Source organism: Pongo abelii, chromosome 10 (assembly GCF_028885655.2).
Source record: "Pongo abelii isolate AG06213 chromosome 10, NHGRI_mPonAbe1-v2.0_pri, whole genome shotgun sequence".
NCBI lineage: Eukaryota > Metazoa > Chordata > Mammalia > Primates > Hominidae > Pongo > Pongo abelii.
This window is the reverse complement of record NC_071995.2, coordinates 53,154,687-53,173,288: the sequence shown is the minus strand read 5'-3', so window position 1 is coordinate 53,173,288 and position 18,602 is coordinate 53,154,687. Positions and strand designations below refer to the sequence as shown.

At 34.2% G+C, this 18,602-nt stretch overlaps 1 protein-coding gene and 1 pseudogene across 1 annotated transcript; one reads left to right on the top strand and one right to left on the bottom strand.

Moving 5' to 3' along the window:
• Positions 1-1,767: 1,767 nt before the first annotated feature.
• LOC112135864 (olfactory receptor 6C74-like) lies at positions 1,768-2,707 on the top strand (annotated as a pseudogene).
• A 10,503-nt stretch (positions 2,708-13,210) lies between these two features.
• Positions 13,211-14,147, bottom strand: LOC112135834 (olfactory receptor 6C75). Its single transcript, XM_024257182.2, is given in 2 exon segments — positions 13,211-13,577; positions 13,579-14,147. Coding segments are annotated over 2 exon segments (936 nt in total).
• Between the last annotated feature and the right edge of the window lie 4,455 nt (positions 14,148-18,602).

The following is an 18,602-nucleotide window of genomic DNA, read 5'->3' as shown; positions in this document are numbered from 1 at the left end:
GCAGTATTAGTTCAGACACTTTGAAAAGGCTAAAGTACTTTATACAATCTTTTAATCCCACTACAGGAATTAGACTTCGTTTTAACATCAACATTTCCGGTTTTTCTACAGATGCCATAACAAGACTTTTAATTAGCTTTGCGATTTTGTTTTTCTTTTTAGAGTTAAGGAAGAAAATAGCCAATTAGTATCTTCTTCAAAAGAATCCCCAGAGCTCTTTATCAGTTCTGAGTAAACATACTCATTATTAAAGAACAAAGATAAATCTATGGCACTGTGGAGACAAAACCTTTTTTATTCCAGAGAGAATGAGAAACTCTAAGTAGTGACCAGAGTTCTTAAAAGACAAACTGAAAAAAAAATACTATTTTGATTCTAATAAATAAATCAGATTTTCAGATTTTAAGTTAGACTGAATCCAGACATTATTCATTTTATTTATAGGAAAAGTCAGAAAAATGTGTTTGAAATGGCACATGTAAGCTGATTGGAGAGAGAGGAAAAGAAAAGAAAGAAGGAAGGAGGGAGGGAAGGAAGGAAGGAAAGAAGGAAGGAGGAAGGGAAGAGAGGGAGACAAAGAGAAAGATCCACAAATGTTTTTAAATATCCCTGGCTTTTAGCGTGAACAGGTCTCTCTGTTGAGAGTGAGAAAATAGAGAAAAAATATGGGTTAGGAAGAAATAAATATTTTTTTGAAAAATCATTTAATATTACATTTTTGGCTAATGACACAAAAGAAAAATTTCACAATGCCTCAGCAAACAAAAACCTTGTGAAATTTATGCAAAGTAAGTATTTTCAGTATTTTGTTGTTTTTTGTACACAATTGCTACATAAGTTATTCTGAATGTGTGTCCATAAGATTAAACCCATTAAATTCAGAATTAGAAAAATAAGGAAAATATTTATGTAACTCTTGATTAAAGGTTCACTATATGTATTTAAAAGAGTCTCTAAGTTTGTCTATTAGAATAGCATCATGAACAATGATTTATAGTTATCTTTATTAAAAATTTGACTAGGATGTATATATCCCTTCATACTTAGTAAAGGATTGACTACTTTAACAGTATTGAATATAAAATATTTTTTACATTGATAAAGCTACTTATGAAGTTGAAGCTTACTGAACAATTGAGTAAATAAATTTCAAATTCCATGTAAAATTTTACCTTCATATTTACATGCTAACTTCAAGATTTGCATAATTTTGAGATTCATGAATGTTTTTTCCATTGAAAATGTTTTCATTGGCTGTACCAAACAACACAAAGACTAGCCAGAAATATATGATCAGAAAAGAGCAATTTTAAAAAGATTAATTACAAGAATTCAGTTCTAATTAGCTCTTTAAGATGTAGAAGTGTGCAGAAAAGCTATATCTAGCTGAAAAAAACCTGAGATTATGTTAACAATCGGGGGATTAACCAATCTAATCTGAAAGATGTTTTCTTATGGATTGAGTGAAATTGCAGGAGTTACATTTTGGTATTTTAGACAAAACTTTAAACTAGAAAAATGTACATATACTTATAACAGGAAATAATAAAACCATTCTTTCTCAAAATAAAAAAGATCTGAAAAGAGATTCTGGGGTTCTGACCGCTAGGCAAAATTGTTAAAATCATAGAAGGAAAAAAAGTGTACGCTTCTCAAATGAGTTACTTGGCTCTTCATATCACTTTTAAACCTATGCTCAGTGAAGCCTTTTTAACATATATTATTTATTTTTTTCCAGGTCTGATGAAATTCAGAAGGAATTTAATCATGAGAAACCATACAATGGTGACATCCTTCATTCTTCTAGGACTGACAGATGATTTACACTGGCAAACTGTAATTTTCCTTTTTCTATTTTTAACATATTTATCGAGTGTCATTGGAAATCTAATCATTATCCTGCTCACCTTGCTGGATTCTCACCTCAAAACACCCATGTATTTCTTCCTTCAGAATTTTTCTGTTTTAGAAATCTCGTTGACATCTGTCTGCATCCCTAGATTCCTAGTCAGCATAGTGACTGTGGATAAAACTATTTCCTATGATGCTTGTGTGACACAATTATTTTTTGTCATTTTTTTTGGGTGTATCAGAGTTTTTTCTGCTGGCTGCCATGTCCTATGACCGCTATGTGGCCATCTGCAAACCCCTGCATTATGCAACCATTATGAGCAACAGAGTCTGCAACCAGATGGCTGTTGCCTCTTGGTAGGCTGGTTTGTTAACAATCTTTCCTGGATTTACCATGGGCCTGAGATTGGAATTCTGTGATGCCAATATTATTGACCACTTTTTCTGTGACTATTCTCCTGTTCTGAAACTCTCCTACACAGACACACAGGTCATAGAACTGTTAAGCTTTATTTTAGCCACTGTCACACTCCTGATTACACTGGTCCTGGTAATGTACTCCTACGCAAATATCATAAAATCTATTCTGAAGGTTTCTTCTGTCCAGCAGAGGAAGAAAGCTTTTTCTACCTGTTCCTCCCATATGATTGTTGTTTCCATCTCTTATGGCAGCTGTATTTTCATGTATATTAATCCTTCTGCAGAAGAAGGGGTAGCTTTAAACAAGGGAGTAGCAATACTCAGTACTTCAGTTGCACCTGTATTAAATCTTTTTATATATACCTTAAGAAAAAAGCAAGTGAAACAAGCCCTGAAGAATATAGTAAAAAAGTGTATCCTTACTACTTTGAAATAATAGTTTTGGGTATTATAATAGAATGCCACTCAAACTTATTGAAAATTGTAGCCTGAATCAGCTGGGTTTTTGACATACCCTTTTATTTTATGTTTATATTATGACAGTAACTGAAGTCACCCATAAAGAGCCATTTTATCTATTCCTGAATTTTTTTTATCATTTCAATGGTATTTTCTGTATCCATGACATTCTCTTAAGCGTTGCTGGAATTACTTCATTCTTTTAACTTAATAATCTGACTTTGCTCACCCTAAAAATATTTCACTATGAATTCGTTTTGGAAATTTAAAAGCTCTCTGTTTTTCTAGCATAAATGTGCCCAGAATATAAATTACTTGTGAACTCTTTCAATACTGATTTATTTGATTTTATAAATCTCTAAGATAGATTTACTTCTTAAAACCAAATAATGTTATCATTTTATTAAAGTATGTGATGTTTCCAGAAACATAATACTGAACTTAAATACAAGTATTTATTAGGCCAGGTGCGGTGGTGCATGCCTGTAATCCCAGCACTTTGGGAGCCCGAGGCAGGTGGATCACCTGAGGTCAGGACCAGCCTGACTAACATGGTGAAACCCTGTCTCTACTAAACACACACACACACACACACACACACACACACACACACACACACACAAAATTAGCCTAATGTGGTGGTGCATGCCTGTAATCCCAGCTACTTGGGAGGCTGAGGCAGGAAAATCACTTGAATCCAGGAGGCGGAGGTTGCAGTGAGCTGAGATGGTGCCATTGCACTCCAGCCTGCACAACAGGAGCAAAATTCCATCTCAAAAGAAAAAAGAGTATTTATTTTCAGGCTTAATAATATAACCCAAATGCCCATCAATGATAGACTGGATAAAGAAAATGTGGCATATAGACACCATGGAATACTATGCAGCCATAAAAAGGATGAGTTCATGTCTTTTGCAGGGACATGGATGAAGCTGGAAACCATCATTCTCAGCAAACTAACACAGGAACAGAAAACCAAACACCACATGTTCTCACTAATAAGTGGGAGTTGACAATAAGAACACATGGACACAGAGAGGAGACCATCACACTGGGGCCTGTCGGGGGTGGGGGGCTAGGGGAGGGATAGCATTAAAAGAAATACCTAGTGTAGATGACAGGTTGATGGGTGCAGCAAACCACCATGGCACGTGTATACCTATGTAACAAACCTGTACATTCTGCACATGTATCCCAAAACTTAAAGTATAATAAAAAAGAAAAATAAAGTATATTATCTAGATGCAAAAAAGAGAAATGCAAAAAACAAAAAAAATCTCCAAATCTCTATGCTAGTGTAAGTGAAAGGAGCCTTTTTCATTTAGGAAGGAAAGCTTGTGTTGAAAACTAACTGAAAGATCCTAGGTAGACTATCTCAGTGTCACACAGCAAGTAAATGTTAGATCTTAAATTTGTATCTAGATTTAAAAATTCAAATCCTATGAAGCAATTTTCAGGGAATATTGAGTTTTTATCAATTGGCATTAATCTGAAAAAAAAAACCTCCAGAAAAAACAGCTATTTTAAAATATTTAAAAAGCCATCCTGGGAGGCAGAGAAGATTGGCTCTGTATAACTCTAGGAACACAGCTAAATTTTACGTTTGAGATTTTTAAAATATATACCTTAACTCATACAGAACTGTTTTATATCTTGTAATGTGCTACGTGTTCTCTCACTAGTGTGTCTTTACACATGCCCTTTTCTTGTTTTGCAATTCTTCCTTTGTGTTCCAAATGTTCTGCTCTGAATGATTGTTAATATTCTTCTAGTCTTAAGAGCCCACTTTCTCTTAAGAGACACTTTTATTCAGTATATGTGAGTTTATGTGTTTGGACACAATAATAAAAGGGGGCATATATATATAATTAAACCATCTGAGTAAACCATGGCATTTTACTTTTCAAATTTAATTTCTCATAGAGCAACCTCATTATTCTCTCTTTATCTGTATTAATTTGTCTTTATGGCTTATATTAATAAAAATTATTTATTATTTGTTTCACATGTAGAATATAAGCTCAGTTAAAGTAGAGGCTCTATTTTGTTCAACACACTATTTTCAAGGCCTACCACACTATCTGGTACAAAGTGATGTTAAATTATATTTGTTAAATAAATAAATGCCAACTCTAGAATGATTGTATCTTTAATTTTTTAAAAATAATTGTTTTTAAAAAATTTTAATTTCTAATTTTTGTGGGTACATAGTACATGCATACATTTGTGGGATGAAATATGTTAATACAGGCATACAATGTGTAATAATAATATCAGGGTAAATGGGGTATCCATAGCCTCAAGCATTTATCCTTTGTATTATGAACAATCCAACTGTACTGTTTTAGTTATTTTAAAATGTACAATTAAATTATTACTGACTGTAGTCACCCTGTTGTACTATCAAATACTAAATCCTATTTATTCTTTCTAACAAATTTTGTACCATTAATCATTCCCACTTCCCCCAACCCTTCAAATAATTGTTTGACATTACATTTTAATATATTTGTCAGAATTTTTTTGGATCGTTTCATGTTTTCTGTTAATGTAAACAATAAGACATGTTCTCTATTTAAAAAGATTGCAGTTTATATTTTAATGGAAGTTACCAATATTTCTTTTTAATTATCTTTTACAACTCATTTTAATAATACTTATCTTTAATTTTGTGTTTAATTATTATACATAGCTTATCATAGTCGATCATAAGATATTTCTATGTATATCTATGTCTATCATCCATTTATTATCTATCTATTCTAACATATGTCTTTCTATCTCCAATTGTAATTATATTTTGCTTTTATGATTCATTTTTCCAGGTAGTTATCTGTGTTTTCTCTACCTTTGTATCACTTATTTTTTCTATTAAAGTGAAACTTAAGTTCTACATTTTGGTCTCTTGTTATTTGTTTCCCACATTTCCACTAAATTATTTTTGGTCATTTAAAAATACTCTGAATTTTAATGTTTTTTGGTCTAATCACAGCTTTGATTTGCTGCAACATCAGATTTATGAATTTTTATAGATTTGACTTATCTTTCCATTATAAATTTATCAGTTTATATGTCTATAGAGCTTTGTTATTTTATCTTTCTTTTAAGCCTTTCTTATACCCTTGATTTCTTTTACTTTTACTACTATCGTCATAACTTGATTGCTTTTTTGCATGACTTTATATTTTACTTTAAAATAACAACTACATTTTTTTTTTTCTTTTTGAGACAGGGTCTCACTCTGTCCCCCAGGCTAGAGTACAGTGGCTCAATCCTGGCTCGCTGCAACCTTTGCCTCCTGGGTTCAAGTGATTCTCCTACCTCAGCCTCCCGGGTAGCTGGGATTACAGGTTTGTGCCAACTAGCCTGGCTAATTTTTTTGTATTTTTAGTAGAGATGGGCTTTCACCATGTTGGCCAACCTGTTCTCCAATTCCTGACCTCAGGTGATCTGCCCACCTCGGCCTCCCAAAGTGCTGGGATTACAAGTGTGAGCCATCGCACCCAGCCTAATGACTACATAATTTTAAAAATGGCATTGAAATTACCAAGTGATCTTTCAAACTTTCTTGTGGATTTGTGAATTTTCAGAAATAGCTTTCTCATTGTGTGAGTGTTGTGTATAAGTTTTTTGTTTAAAATTTGTTTTACTGATAAATTTGATATTTTTAAGAGGGAAAACTGTTGTCAGAAATAGAGTGAAATAGCCCATGCGCGGTGGCTCACGCCTGTAATCTCAGCACTTTGGGAGGCTGAGGCAGGTAGATCACTTGAGGTCAGGAGTTCGAGACCAGCCTGGCCAAACTGGTGAATCCCCGTCTCTACTAAAAATACAAAAATTACTCAGGCATGGTGGTACATGCCTGTAATCCTAGCAACCCAGGAGGCTGAGGCAGGGGAATCACTTGCTAGGAGGTGGAGCTTGCAGTGAGCCAAATTAATGCCACTGGACTCCAGACTGGGCGAGAGAATGAGACTTGGTCTCAAACAAACAAACAAACAAACAAAAAACCCCAAAATACAGAAATAGAATGAAAATGAAATAATAAAACGTGATACTCCAGAATTTGACTTTAATCAGGAGACAGGTAGGCTTTACATTTTGAGCTGGCCTACTGAAGATTGATCTTTCCTTCCTCCCTCCCTCCCTCCCTCCCTGCTTCCCTCCTTCCCTTCTTCCTTCCTTCCCTCCTTCCTTCCTCTTTCTTTCTTGTTTTTTGAGTGTATTGAATGACAATTGTTTTCCACATATTTTCTTTCTTCTCTTTTTTTATAGGTTTTATATTACGTTTTTCTTTTATATTTCAAACTTTGTTTTGTTACAGCCAAATCTCTAAAGGCAGAGTATTGTATATAACTCCCATTATCATTGTTTTGTGCATGTGAGATATTCCAGTATCCTCTCTGTTTATTCATTTGATCTTCTGAACTAAAAGAATCAATTAAAAAACCAGAATTATCAACAGGGTGTATGACAAATATTTTCCCCAAAAAATTTGTGTATGTGTGTATTATATCTGTGAAAATCCAATAAATCACCACCACTGCTCACCACACAACATGCATTTCTTTTATACTTTAAGAGATACATCATAATATACTCAAATATCACTTTATTTCTAGTATCAGAACCTATTGAGGGAGAAAAAACAGCTGTTAACTAAAAAACAAAACAAAACAAAACAAAACAAAATAAAACAACTTATCCCCTGAACGTGGGGACAAAGAATGAAGTTTTGTAGTATCTTTCTTTTTTTTATTATTCTTTAAATTTAGGGATACATGTGCAGAAAGTGGAGGTTTGTTACATAGGTATTCATGTGCCATGGTGATTTGCTGCACCCATCAACCCATCATCTACATTAGGTATTTCTCCTTAATGGTATCCCTCCAGTATGATTGGTATCCTTAGAAGAGGACACATGGACACACAGAGAAAAGACATGTGAAGAAGGAGGCAGAAATTATAGTGATGGAGCTACAAGCCAAGGAATGCCAAGAATTGTTTTCTACTACCAAAAGCTAGAAAAGGGAATGAAGGATTTTTCCCTAGAGCCTTCAGAAGCACGACCCTGCTGTCACCTTGATTTCAGATTGCTACCCTTCAGAACTGTGAAAAAATAAGTTTCTTGCAAACCAAAACCATAATAAGACAACATCTCACACCAGTCAGAATGACTATTATTAAAAAGTCAAAAAACATAACTCTTAGATTTGGCTTCTTGATGTTATTTTCTAGATCTTGTAGACATGCTTCATTGCTTTTTATTCTCTTTTCTCTTCTAACTGTGTATTTTCAAATAGCCTATCTTCAACCTCATTAGTTCTTTTTTAATTTTTAATTTTTGTGGGTACATAGTAGGGATATATAATTATGGAGTACATGAGATTTTTTTTTTTTTTTTTTTTTTTTGAGATGGAGTTTCACTCTTGTAACCCAGGCTGGAGTGCAATGGCATAATCTCGGCTCACTGCAACCTCCACCTCCTGGGTTCAAGCGATTCTCCTGCCTCAGCCTGACAAGTAGCTGGGACTGCAGGTGCCTGCCATCGCCACCATGACCAGCTAATTTTTGCAGTTTCAGTAGAGATGGTGTTTCACCATGCTGGCCAGAATGGTCTCTAGAAGGAGAGAGCAGAATGGTGGTTACCAGCATCTAGGGTAGTTGGGGTTGGGAGTAGTTGGATTGGATGGGTAGTTGTTGGTCAAAAAGAAGGAATAAGTTCAAGAAATCTGTTGTATGACATGGCAACTCCAGTTAATAACAATATGTTGTCTTCTTGAAAAGTGCTAAGAGAGTGTATGTAAAGTGTTCTCACCACAAAAAATAACTATGTGAGGTAATGAATATGTTAATTAACTAGAGTTAGACATCTCACAAGTATGTATACTTCAAAACATAATGTTATACAATAAATGTGCACAATTTTATGTCAATTTAAAAATAAATAAAAAACAAAAATAAAAATATATCTAATGCTTTTTAATAATATGTCTTATAAAAATAACACGAGGGAAATTTAAGTAATTGAATGTGCTATAAATTTATTTACCTGATTCCTAAATAATACATCATTCTTGATAGTAACCCTTTTCATGTGGAGCTTTGCCTATTAGTATTTTTGGCCATAGAAAGAGAGTAAACAGACTGCTTTGTCCAATTTTCTCTACACTATTTTAAATTGTTAATAATCTCATTTGTATATCAAACTAAAATCCTTACTGATGGCAAAATTGATAACCTTTCTGTGCTCTGAGGCAATTCCTCCCCTGTCTTTTTACCTATTTCTATCTATCTTTTTATAGAGTGATCTGTATTAATGATTTCAATTTCAGGAGGGATTGAAGGTAGAATTATTGAATGACTATTTAAAGGTTTCACTTAGCATCTTGTGAATTAGACACAAAGAAAATAACTGAATTTTTATGAAGGCATAGAGATAATATAGAAAGTAGTTTCAAACAAGTCGAAAATACCACCACCATTCCTGAGTTATAACATTGTTTTTGAACAAATGATAAATGTGGTTTGTCTTTTATAAAAATATGATTATGTGGAATATCAGAAAAATGTTAAGACATTTACTCTAGTCTTACTTAAAGAAATTTAACTAAATACAAGCATCTGTACTTGATTAAATTCAAATTAAAATCAAGACAGAAATGTCATGCAAGATAAAACATTACTGGTGTCCTATTTTTCTATCCTAATTATCTATTAATTTAATTTACCTTTCCTTCTGAGTGTGTATATATATATATATATACTAAAATAAAGCATTTACTAAAATTGTCTGATTGCATGATTTTACTTAGATTTTATGATCACTTTTATGGTTAATGATTATAACATTTTTATTTATCAATAATTACCTGTTATTATGATCCCAAGAGAATCAGTGGTTTATGAATGATTATTACTCTGTTGAGAGCATTTTTAATATTTAAGACTTGAGTAATATTCCAAGAGAATATGAATTAATGAAGTTCCAAATTACAGTAACATTGACATTTTCATTCTTAACAACCATTTATTTGCTAGAATCAATTTCCAAGATGATTTTTTACCAATGAAATTTAATAATTATTTATGATCTCTATAACTTCAAAAAAATAAAGTGACAATAATTGCCATGTAATTTAAAACTGGTTATGACCCAGATATATTTTCTGTGAGCATTATACAAATGTAATTTTTCACATTGTTAAAATAAAAGTATTTTTTGGAATAGTACAATATGAACATTAAATACGAGTATAAACTTTTAATCAAAAACCTCTAAATACCTGACCTATTTTATGTATAAAATAATATTTATATAAAAATAAATAATAAATAATAGTGAATAATATTTCACCTTACAGCATAATAATACTACATAAGGAAAGATTCATAGTGATTTTCATGGGTTTACATTTATTGAACATTAGAGTCAACTTCTTCAGATAAGTTTTTGTTGATTAAGAAAATCTACTTTCCCTTACTCTCTAATTTTCCAGTTTTTCTTCTTCTTTCCCTCTCTTTCCCTCTCTCTCTTTATCTATCTATCATGTAGTTATATATGTATATATACTTTATCTTCACTTAGTTAACGTTTGTATGTTGTTTCCACACTCCTGATTTTCACTTTTGCATTTCTTCTTACTTGTTGTAATCTTAATAAAAGCAAACTTACAATGTCTCACTTCTTTACAAATTGCCACAATAAAGAATTCATAATGAGATAATTATGTAATTATCATGTAATTTTCATTTTGTGATGATATTATATTAGAATCTGCTTTTTTAAAAAAAGTATGCCATTCCATAAAACACAATGGTAAGAAATAGACAAGTGCTGAAGGACGCTCACATCTATAAAAGAAAGTATTTGTCATGGACTTAAAAAACCTGTAGAGCTCTTTACATTCACCTGTATTATCAGACAAAGCTGAAAATCAAGGAATCAAACTAAAATCCATTTATCCTGTATCTAGTCAGATTCATAGCTATTGTCCCAAGACAGCCAATTTTCTCTTCTTGTTTTAGAAATTTTAAAATAACTTTTTAATTTTGTTTTATTTTATAGAGATAGAGTTTCTCTCTATCACCCAGGCTGGAGTGCAGTGGTGCAATCTTGGCTCACTGTAGCCTCCATCTCCTGTACTCAAGCGATTCTTCCACCTCAGCTTCTTAAGTAGCTGGGACTGCAGGTGCATGCCAGCAAGCCCAGCTAATTTTTGTATTTTTTGTAGAGATTGGGGTTTCACCATGTTGCTCAGACTTGTCTTGAACTCTTGTACTCAAGTAATTTGCCTGCCTTGGCCTCCCAAAGTGCTGGAATTACAGGCATCTTGTATTTTTATTTTTATTTTTAAGTAGAGATAGGGTCTTGCTATATTGTCCAGGCTGGTCTTGAACTCCTGGCCTCAAGTGATCCACCAGCCTCAGCCTCTCAAAGTGCTGGGATTACAGGCGTGAGCCACCATGTTTGGACAACTTTTATTTATTTATTTTTTTGAGACAGGGTCTCACTCTGTTGTCCAGGGTGGAGTGCAGTGACATGATGAGAGCTCACTGCAGCCTCAACCTCCAAGGTCCAAGCAATTCTCCCACCTCATCTTCTTGAGTAGCTGGGACCACAGGTGTATGCTACCATGTTTAGCTAATTTTTAAATTTTTTTGTGTAGACAGAGTCTCACCATGTTGCCAAGGCTGGTCTTAAACTTCTGGCCCAAGCAATCCTCCCCGCTTGGCCTCCCAAAGTGCTGAGATTTCAGGCATGAACCACCACACCCAGCCAAGATTGTGTTTTTTATTTGGTTCTCAGCTTGAATGTTATTGGTGTATAGAAATGCTACTGATTTTTCTATGTTGATTTTATATTCTGAAACTTTACTCAAGTAGTTTATCAGGTCTAGGAGTCTTTTGGAGGAACCTTTAAAGTTTTCTAGGTACAGGATTATATTTTCAGTAAACGGAGATAATTTGACTTCCTCTTTTCCTATTTGGATGCCTTTCATTTCTCTCTCACCTGATTGCTCTGGCTAGGGCTTCCAGTACTATGTTGAATAGGAGTGCTGAGAGGGGACATCCTTGTCTTGTTCCAGTTCTTAGGGAGAATGCGTACAACTTTTGCTAATTTATTATGATATTGGCTGTGGGTCTGTCATAGACGGCTGTTATTATTTTGGGCTATGTTCCTTCAATGCGTGGTTTGTTGAGTGTTTTTGTCATAAAGGGATGTTGGATTTATTGACTGTTTTTTCTGTGTCTATTGAGATGATCATATGGTTTTTGTTTTTAGTTCTGTTTATGTGGTGAATCACATTTATTGATTTGTGTATGTTGAACCATCCTTGCATCCAGGTTTAAAGCCCACTTGATCATGGTGAATTATCTTTTTGATGTGCTGCTGGATTCAACAACCAATTTTCTTAATGATACATGGGAGTTGAGGGACTCATTAACTATAGGAAGTGGGCTTGAACACATTTTTTACAGTTCTCAAATATCTCTAAAAGTCATTTTCTTGGATATAGGTGAGGGGAGTGAAACCTATGAAGGAGACAATGGAAAGATAAATAAAATATTATAGGTTTACTAGAAAAGGAAAAACCAAGACATTAATAATTGACGTCATCATTTGCCAAATACCTTATAAAAAGGCAGTATCACACCATTGTAGACTCTTACTTTGTCATTTTCTTCATCATATCAGTAGAAAGGCAATTTTGTATCAATATAAGGAATCTGAACACAAATATGAATTGTCTTTATAGATCATGGTTTTTCTTTTAAAATATTGGCAGAAACAGAAAAGTTCTCTGTTAAATAATCTATTTTTAAGGAAATATTATCAAAGGAAAATATAAGATAAATAATATCAACTCTTTGATTATGCTTTGCTCTTTTTTTCTAGGAAAGCTAAGACAAAAAGTAATATAGCCTTAATTCAAACAACAGAGATAATATCTCTGCACATTTGTCTTACACTTTTATTTAATGTTTACACACATTTTAACTACAGTTTATTGACAAATACAAGGAGACATTTTAATGATGCTTTTAGTTTTATAACATGTTTTTCCTGGTGACATTGAAGAAAAAATTTTAGATATATTAATTAAGATACATAGTTTAAACATTTCATATAAAATTAATTTCATAGTTGAATGTGGTTTTAGTAAGTTTTTAATTTATAGCTACCTCTATTTTATGCATGAATTAAGAATCTATTTTGCCTTTATATAATAAACAATAGTGATTATTAATTTACCTAAAATTTGGTTACATAGGTGAGAGATTGAACACTTTCTATATAGTTTAGAAGAGTTAAATCTTGGTTTTTAGGCTAATTTCATTAAGAAGTGTTGATGATATGTAACTATGTCTAACTAAAAGTGTGAAATAAGGTGTTTAGAAAGAGTTTATGTAGAGAAGGGTAGAGAGTTTTTCATTCGGCTTTGCCTTTGGGGGTACATTTTTTACATAATCACATTCATTTATTTAAAGAAAAGATCATCTTCTGGACCATGCTCTTGAAGGCTTGCTTCACTTGCTGATTTCTCAGTGTGTATATGAAGGGATTCAAGAAAGGAGCCACTGAGGTATTGAGCACAGCTACTCCTTTGCTTAAAGTCACCCTTTCTCTGGCAGAAGTCTTAATGTACATGAAGATGCAGCTACCGTAAGAGATGGAGACAACTATCATATGGGAGGAGCAAGTGGAAAAGGCTTTTTTCCTTTGACTCATAGAAGAAATTTTCAGAATCGTCCAGATGATGTTTGTGTAGGAGAGAATAACTAATGTCAAGGTGACCATCAATGTTACCACAGCTAAAAAAAATGCCATGAGTTCTAGAAAGTGTGTTTGTGCAAGAGAGCTGCAGCATTGGAGAAGAGTCACAGATAAAATGATCAATTACATTGGAGGCACAGAAATCCAACTGCAGCAGAAGCATTACTGGTGGAAAGATGATCAGAAACCCTGCAAGCCAGGAGCTAAAGACAAGAAGGGTACACACTCTGGTGCTCATGATGATTGTGTAATGAAGAGGTTTGCAGATGGCCACGCAGCGGTCACAGGACATGGCAGCCAGAAGGTAAAATTCTGTCACCCCCAAGAAGATGAAAAAAAATAGCTGAGCCACACACCCATTATAAGAAATGGTTCTGTCTCCTGTCACAATGGTGACAAGGAATCTGGGAATGCAGACAGACATGAATGAAATTTCCAGGAATGAGAAGTTCTGAAGGAAGAAATACATGGGAGTCTGCAGATGGGGATCTGAAAGGGTGAGGGTGATAATGATCAGGTTCCCAGTCACACTTAACACGTAGGTAACAAGAAGAAATATGAAAAGTACAACCTGCCACTGTGGGTCACTTGTCAATCTAAGAAGAATAAAGTCTGTTACTACTGTGGAATTTCTCATTATTTTTTTCTTTAGAAAAGTATTCTGTATTTTTGCTGTAAAATAGGTGAAGAAACCAGAAAGCTATGACACCAGTAAATAAAATTAGTATTTTTTTTCTGTCTGGCTCTTTCCATTGACCATAATGCCTTCCAGGTTCATCTGTGATGTCACAAATGGCAGTGTGGCAGTATCTCCTTCTTTTATGAGGCTGGATAACATTCCATTGTGTCTAGCTATCCACTGATGCATCTATCTATTTAATACATATGTATATATTCAATATCTTCAAAGGGTTTAAATTTGTAGTTATGTATGATGAATAAATCTAGAGAGCTAATGTATAGCACAAAGGCTGCAGTTAATAATGTATAAGAAGATAACTATGGGATGTGATGGATAGAATAGTTTTGCTTGGACATAGTAATCCTTTCTCTATATATACACATATAGAAAGATTATGTTATATACCTTAAATATACACAATGAAACTAACTGTAGGTTGGGTGCAGTGGCTCATGCTTGTAATCCCAGCACTTTGGGAGGCTGAGGCAGATGGATCACCTGAGATCAGGAGTTCGAGACCAGCCTGGCCAACATAGTGAAACTGTCTCTACTAAAAATACAAAAAATTAGCAGGGTGTGGTGGCAGGGGCTTGTAATCCCAGCTACTTGGGAGGCTGAGGCAGGAGAATTGCTTGAACCTGGGAGGTGGAGGTTGCAGTGAGCTGAGATTGCATCATTGCACTCCAGCCTGGGCAACAAGAGTGAAATTCCGTCTCAAAAAAAAAAAAAAAAAAAAAAAAAGGAAAAGAAACTAAATGTAAAAAAATTAACTTTAGGCAGGATGCAATGACTCATGCCTGTAATTCCAGCACTTTGGGAGGCTGAGGCAGATGGATCACCTGAGGTCAGGAGTTCGAGAACAGCCTGGCCAATATGGTGAAACCCCGTCTCTACTAAAAATACAAAAAAATTAGCCGGATATGGTGACGCACGCCTGTAGTCCCAGCCACTCCAGAGGCTGAGGCAGGAGAATTGCTTGAACCCAGGAGGCGGAGATTGCAGTGAGCCAAGACTGTGCCACTACACTCCAGCCTGGGCAATAGAGGGAGACTCCGTCTCGGGGGGAAAAAAAAAGGACTTAAAAAAACCTCATTGTTGCTTTTTGCTTATAGAGAAAAATGGTTTTGTAGTACATAGATACCAAATACATTTTAAAAATTCTGTTGTTACCTTATAAATAAATAATTTCTGTATTTCCTTCATTATATTTTTATATATTTCAGAATAAATCTCTGTCTTCTAAATGTTTCAGTATATTCCCTGAAAACAAGAAAAAAGAAATTAAAACTTCTGAGATTAAGGCATTTTCAAATGAAGCTCGTGAGAATTCATAGCCAGCATACTATGGTAGTCTGAAAATTTTTTGTTGTTATTTTTCTCTTCATCTGTTTTGTTCTTTTTCTTTTGAATGAAGGTGGAGAAAGAGATGCTTATTCAAAAGAAAAGAAAAAAAGAAAGCATCTCTTTCTCCACTCTCGTTCAAATTTTTATAATCTTCTTTTTATAATTGACTGAATTGTAAAGACAACTCAGTCATCCAGAGACATGTCCCTGATAATGGTATATAGAAGTGTTTAGTGGACAGAAGATATCACATTCTTTACATTATCTTTTCTTTATATATTTCATTTAAATTGTGTGGTTTAATTTTACTTATATATAATGTGAATAACTGAATTTATATAAAACATATAAGCTATTAAAGCAAAAATTATATTCCCGAAAAAACATACTTTTATGGTAAATATGAATGGTTTAGTGTATCTTATTTCAAAAGGTTTATTCATTGCTTAAACATAAATGCTTTTGGATTTTTCAAGAGCTTTTGCAATCTGTTTTTCCTCTATCGTCTTGTAACAAAATATCCAAAATATTGATAATAACAATTTCAAGAGCTTCTCTATAACGTTTACAAGAAGGGCATACATAAATACATTTTTATACATCAACCCAAATTTCACCAAGGATCTGAGGTCTCAGGATATCCTACCTATCGCTGCTTTAAAAAGTATTATCTTGATATAAATTTTAGTTGAAATGAAGGCTAATGTAGTGGCTTTCCAAGCTTGACAGGTAAGAAGAAATGATCTTCTGTGCAGAAGCAATGTTATTCAGGCTAGCCATGATTTTATCTACTGTATTTACAACGGATTCAGGGGGATTAGTTAAATGAACAAATAAAAGGTACCATGAAGATTGGTGCTCTCATGACACCAACCACTAAATAATAGTCCAAATTGGTATACAATTTGGAATGAAATATTTAGGTGACACAGAAGCCTGAAATTAGAGCAGAAAAATATATAGAAGAATTTACATTTTTATAATAATCTAAAACTGCAGTAATAGAAGAAAATAAATAATGAAGTAAAAAAGATTCGTAGTCTTTAAATGGTAAACTACTAAACTGTGAATGAGTTGATTCTCTATTTTAGGGAAATGTTAAGAATTCATTCTCATGTTTTAGAATTGGCCAGTGGTCTCCATTATTCCACATCATAAAAGATGTCAGACTTGTGTTTAAGGTTTTAAATTTTTCCATTGACGATAACATAGAAAACCAGATTGTGATTATAATCACTACCATTTATTCATTCAATATTTACCTTTTAAAGCTTGTAATGTGTTGGGCTCAGCCTTAGGTTGTGAAATGCAGAGATGATAAAGACAGCTCTTAGCATAATTTTTACTTCTTGTAGAAAAGTGTGAAACTTCTACATTTTTTTTGTAAGTATAAAATAAGGTTGCACCTTCATTAAAAAAATACTTAAAGACTTCAAATGTCCATGTCCCTAGATAGGAATGTACTCTCTTTTAATGTCCTTGGGTAACTTATGAATTTCCTTGAGGTGCTAACTTCATGCATCCTCACAGGTCCTTTGAGTTCTTCCTGCTGTGCTCCTTGTCCAGAGGTTATGTCCATTACTGTCCTGTCAGAGGATATCTTGAACCTGTTCTCACAGGAGCTGCTGCTTCTGGTATTACCCATTGCCTCTGTTTCAGGGGATAGGTCACTGCTGCTTCCCCTGGACTTTCATATCTCAAGAAAATTACAGCTAGGTAAGAGGAATAAGCTCTCGTGTTCTATACTATGGTAGGATGGCTATAGTTAATAATAATACACTATACAGTTTCAAATAGCTAGAAAGAGGATATTGAATGTTTCCAATGCAGTCAGGTATGGTGGTTTGCACCTGTAATCCCAGAAACTCAGCAGGCAGAGGCAGGAGGATTCCTTGAGGCCAGGAGTTTTAGACCGGTCTGAGCAATATTGTGAGACCCTGTCTCTAAAAACATTTTTTAAAAAAATTAGCCAGGTGTGGTGGTACACACCTGTAGTTCCAGCTACGCAGGAAGCTGAGGCAGAAGGACTTCCTGAGCCCAGGAGTTCAAGGTTACAGTGAGCTGTGATCACGCCACTGCCCTCCAGCCTGGGTAACAGAGTGAGACCTAGTCTCTAAAAGATGAATAAACAAGTGTTCCCAACATAAAGAAATTATCAATGCCTGAGATGACAAATTTTCTAACTACTCTGATCTTATCACTACACATTATATGTATCAAACCATCACTATGTAACCTATAAATATGTACAATTTTATTTATCAGTTAAAAAATAAAATGTTTTGTCTTTTGCCCACTTTTTTTCTGTCTTTTTTTAAAGTATACTTTAAGTTCAGGGTACATGTGCAGAACATGCAGGTTTTTTACATAGGTATACACATGCCATGGTGGTTTGCTGCACCCATCAACCTGTCATCTACATTAGGTATTTCTACTAATGCTATCCCTTCCCTAGCCCCACACCCCCTGACAGGCCCTGCTGTGTGATGTTCCTCTCCCTGTGTCCATGTGTTCTCATTGTTCAGCTCCCACTTATGAGTGAGAACATGTGGTGTTTGTTTTTCTGTTTCTGTGTTAGTTTGCTGAGAATGATAGTTTCCAGCTTCATCCACGTCCCTGCAAAGAATATGAACTCATCCTTTTTAATGGCTGCATAGTATTCCATGGTGTCTATGTACCACATTTTCTTTATCCAGTCTATCATTGATGGACATTTGGGTTGGTTCCAAGTCTTTGCTATTGTGAACAGTTCCGCAATAAACATACATGTTCATATGTCTTTATAGTAGAATGATTTATAATCCTCTGGATATATACCCAGTAATGGGATTGCTGGGTCAAATGGTATTTCTGGTTCTAGATCCTTGAGGAATCACCATACTGTCTTCCACAATGGTTGAACTAGTTTACACTCCCACCAACGGTGTAAGAGCATTCCTATTTCTCCACATCCTCTGCAGCATCTGTTGTTTCCTGACTTTTTAATGATCGCCATTCTAACTGGTGTGAGATGGTATCTCATTGTGGTTTTGACTTGCATTTCTCTAATGACCAATGATAATGAGA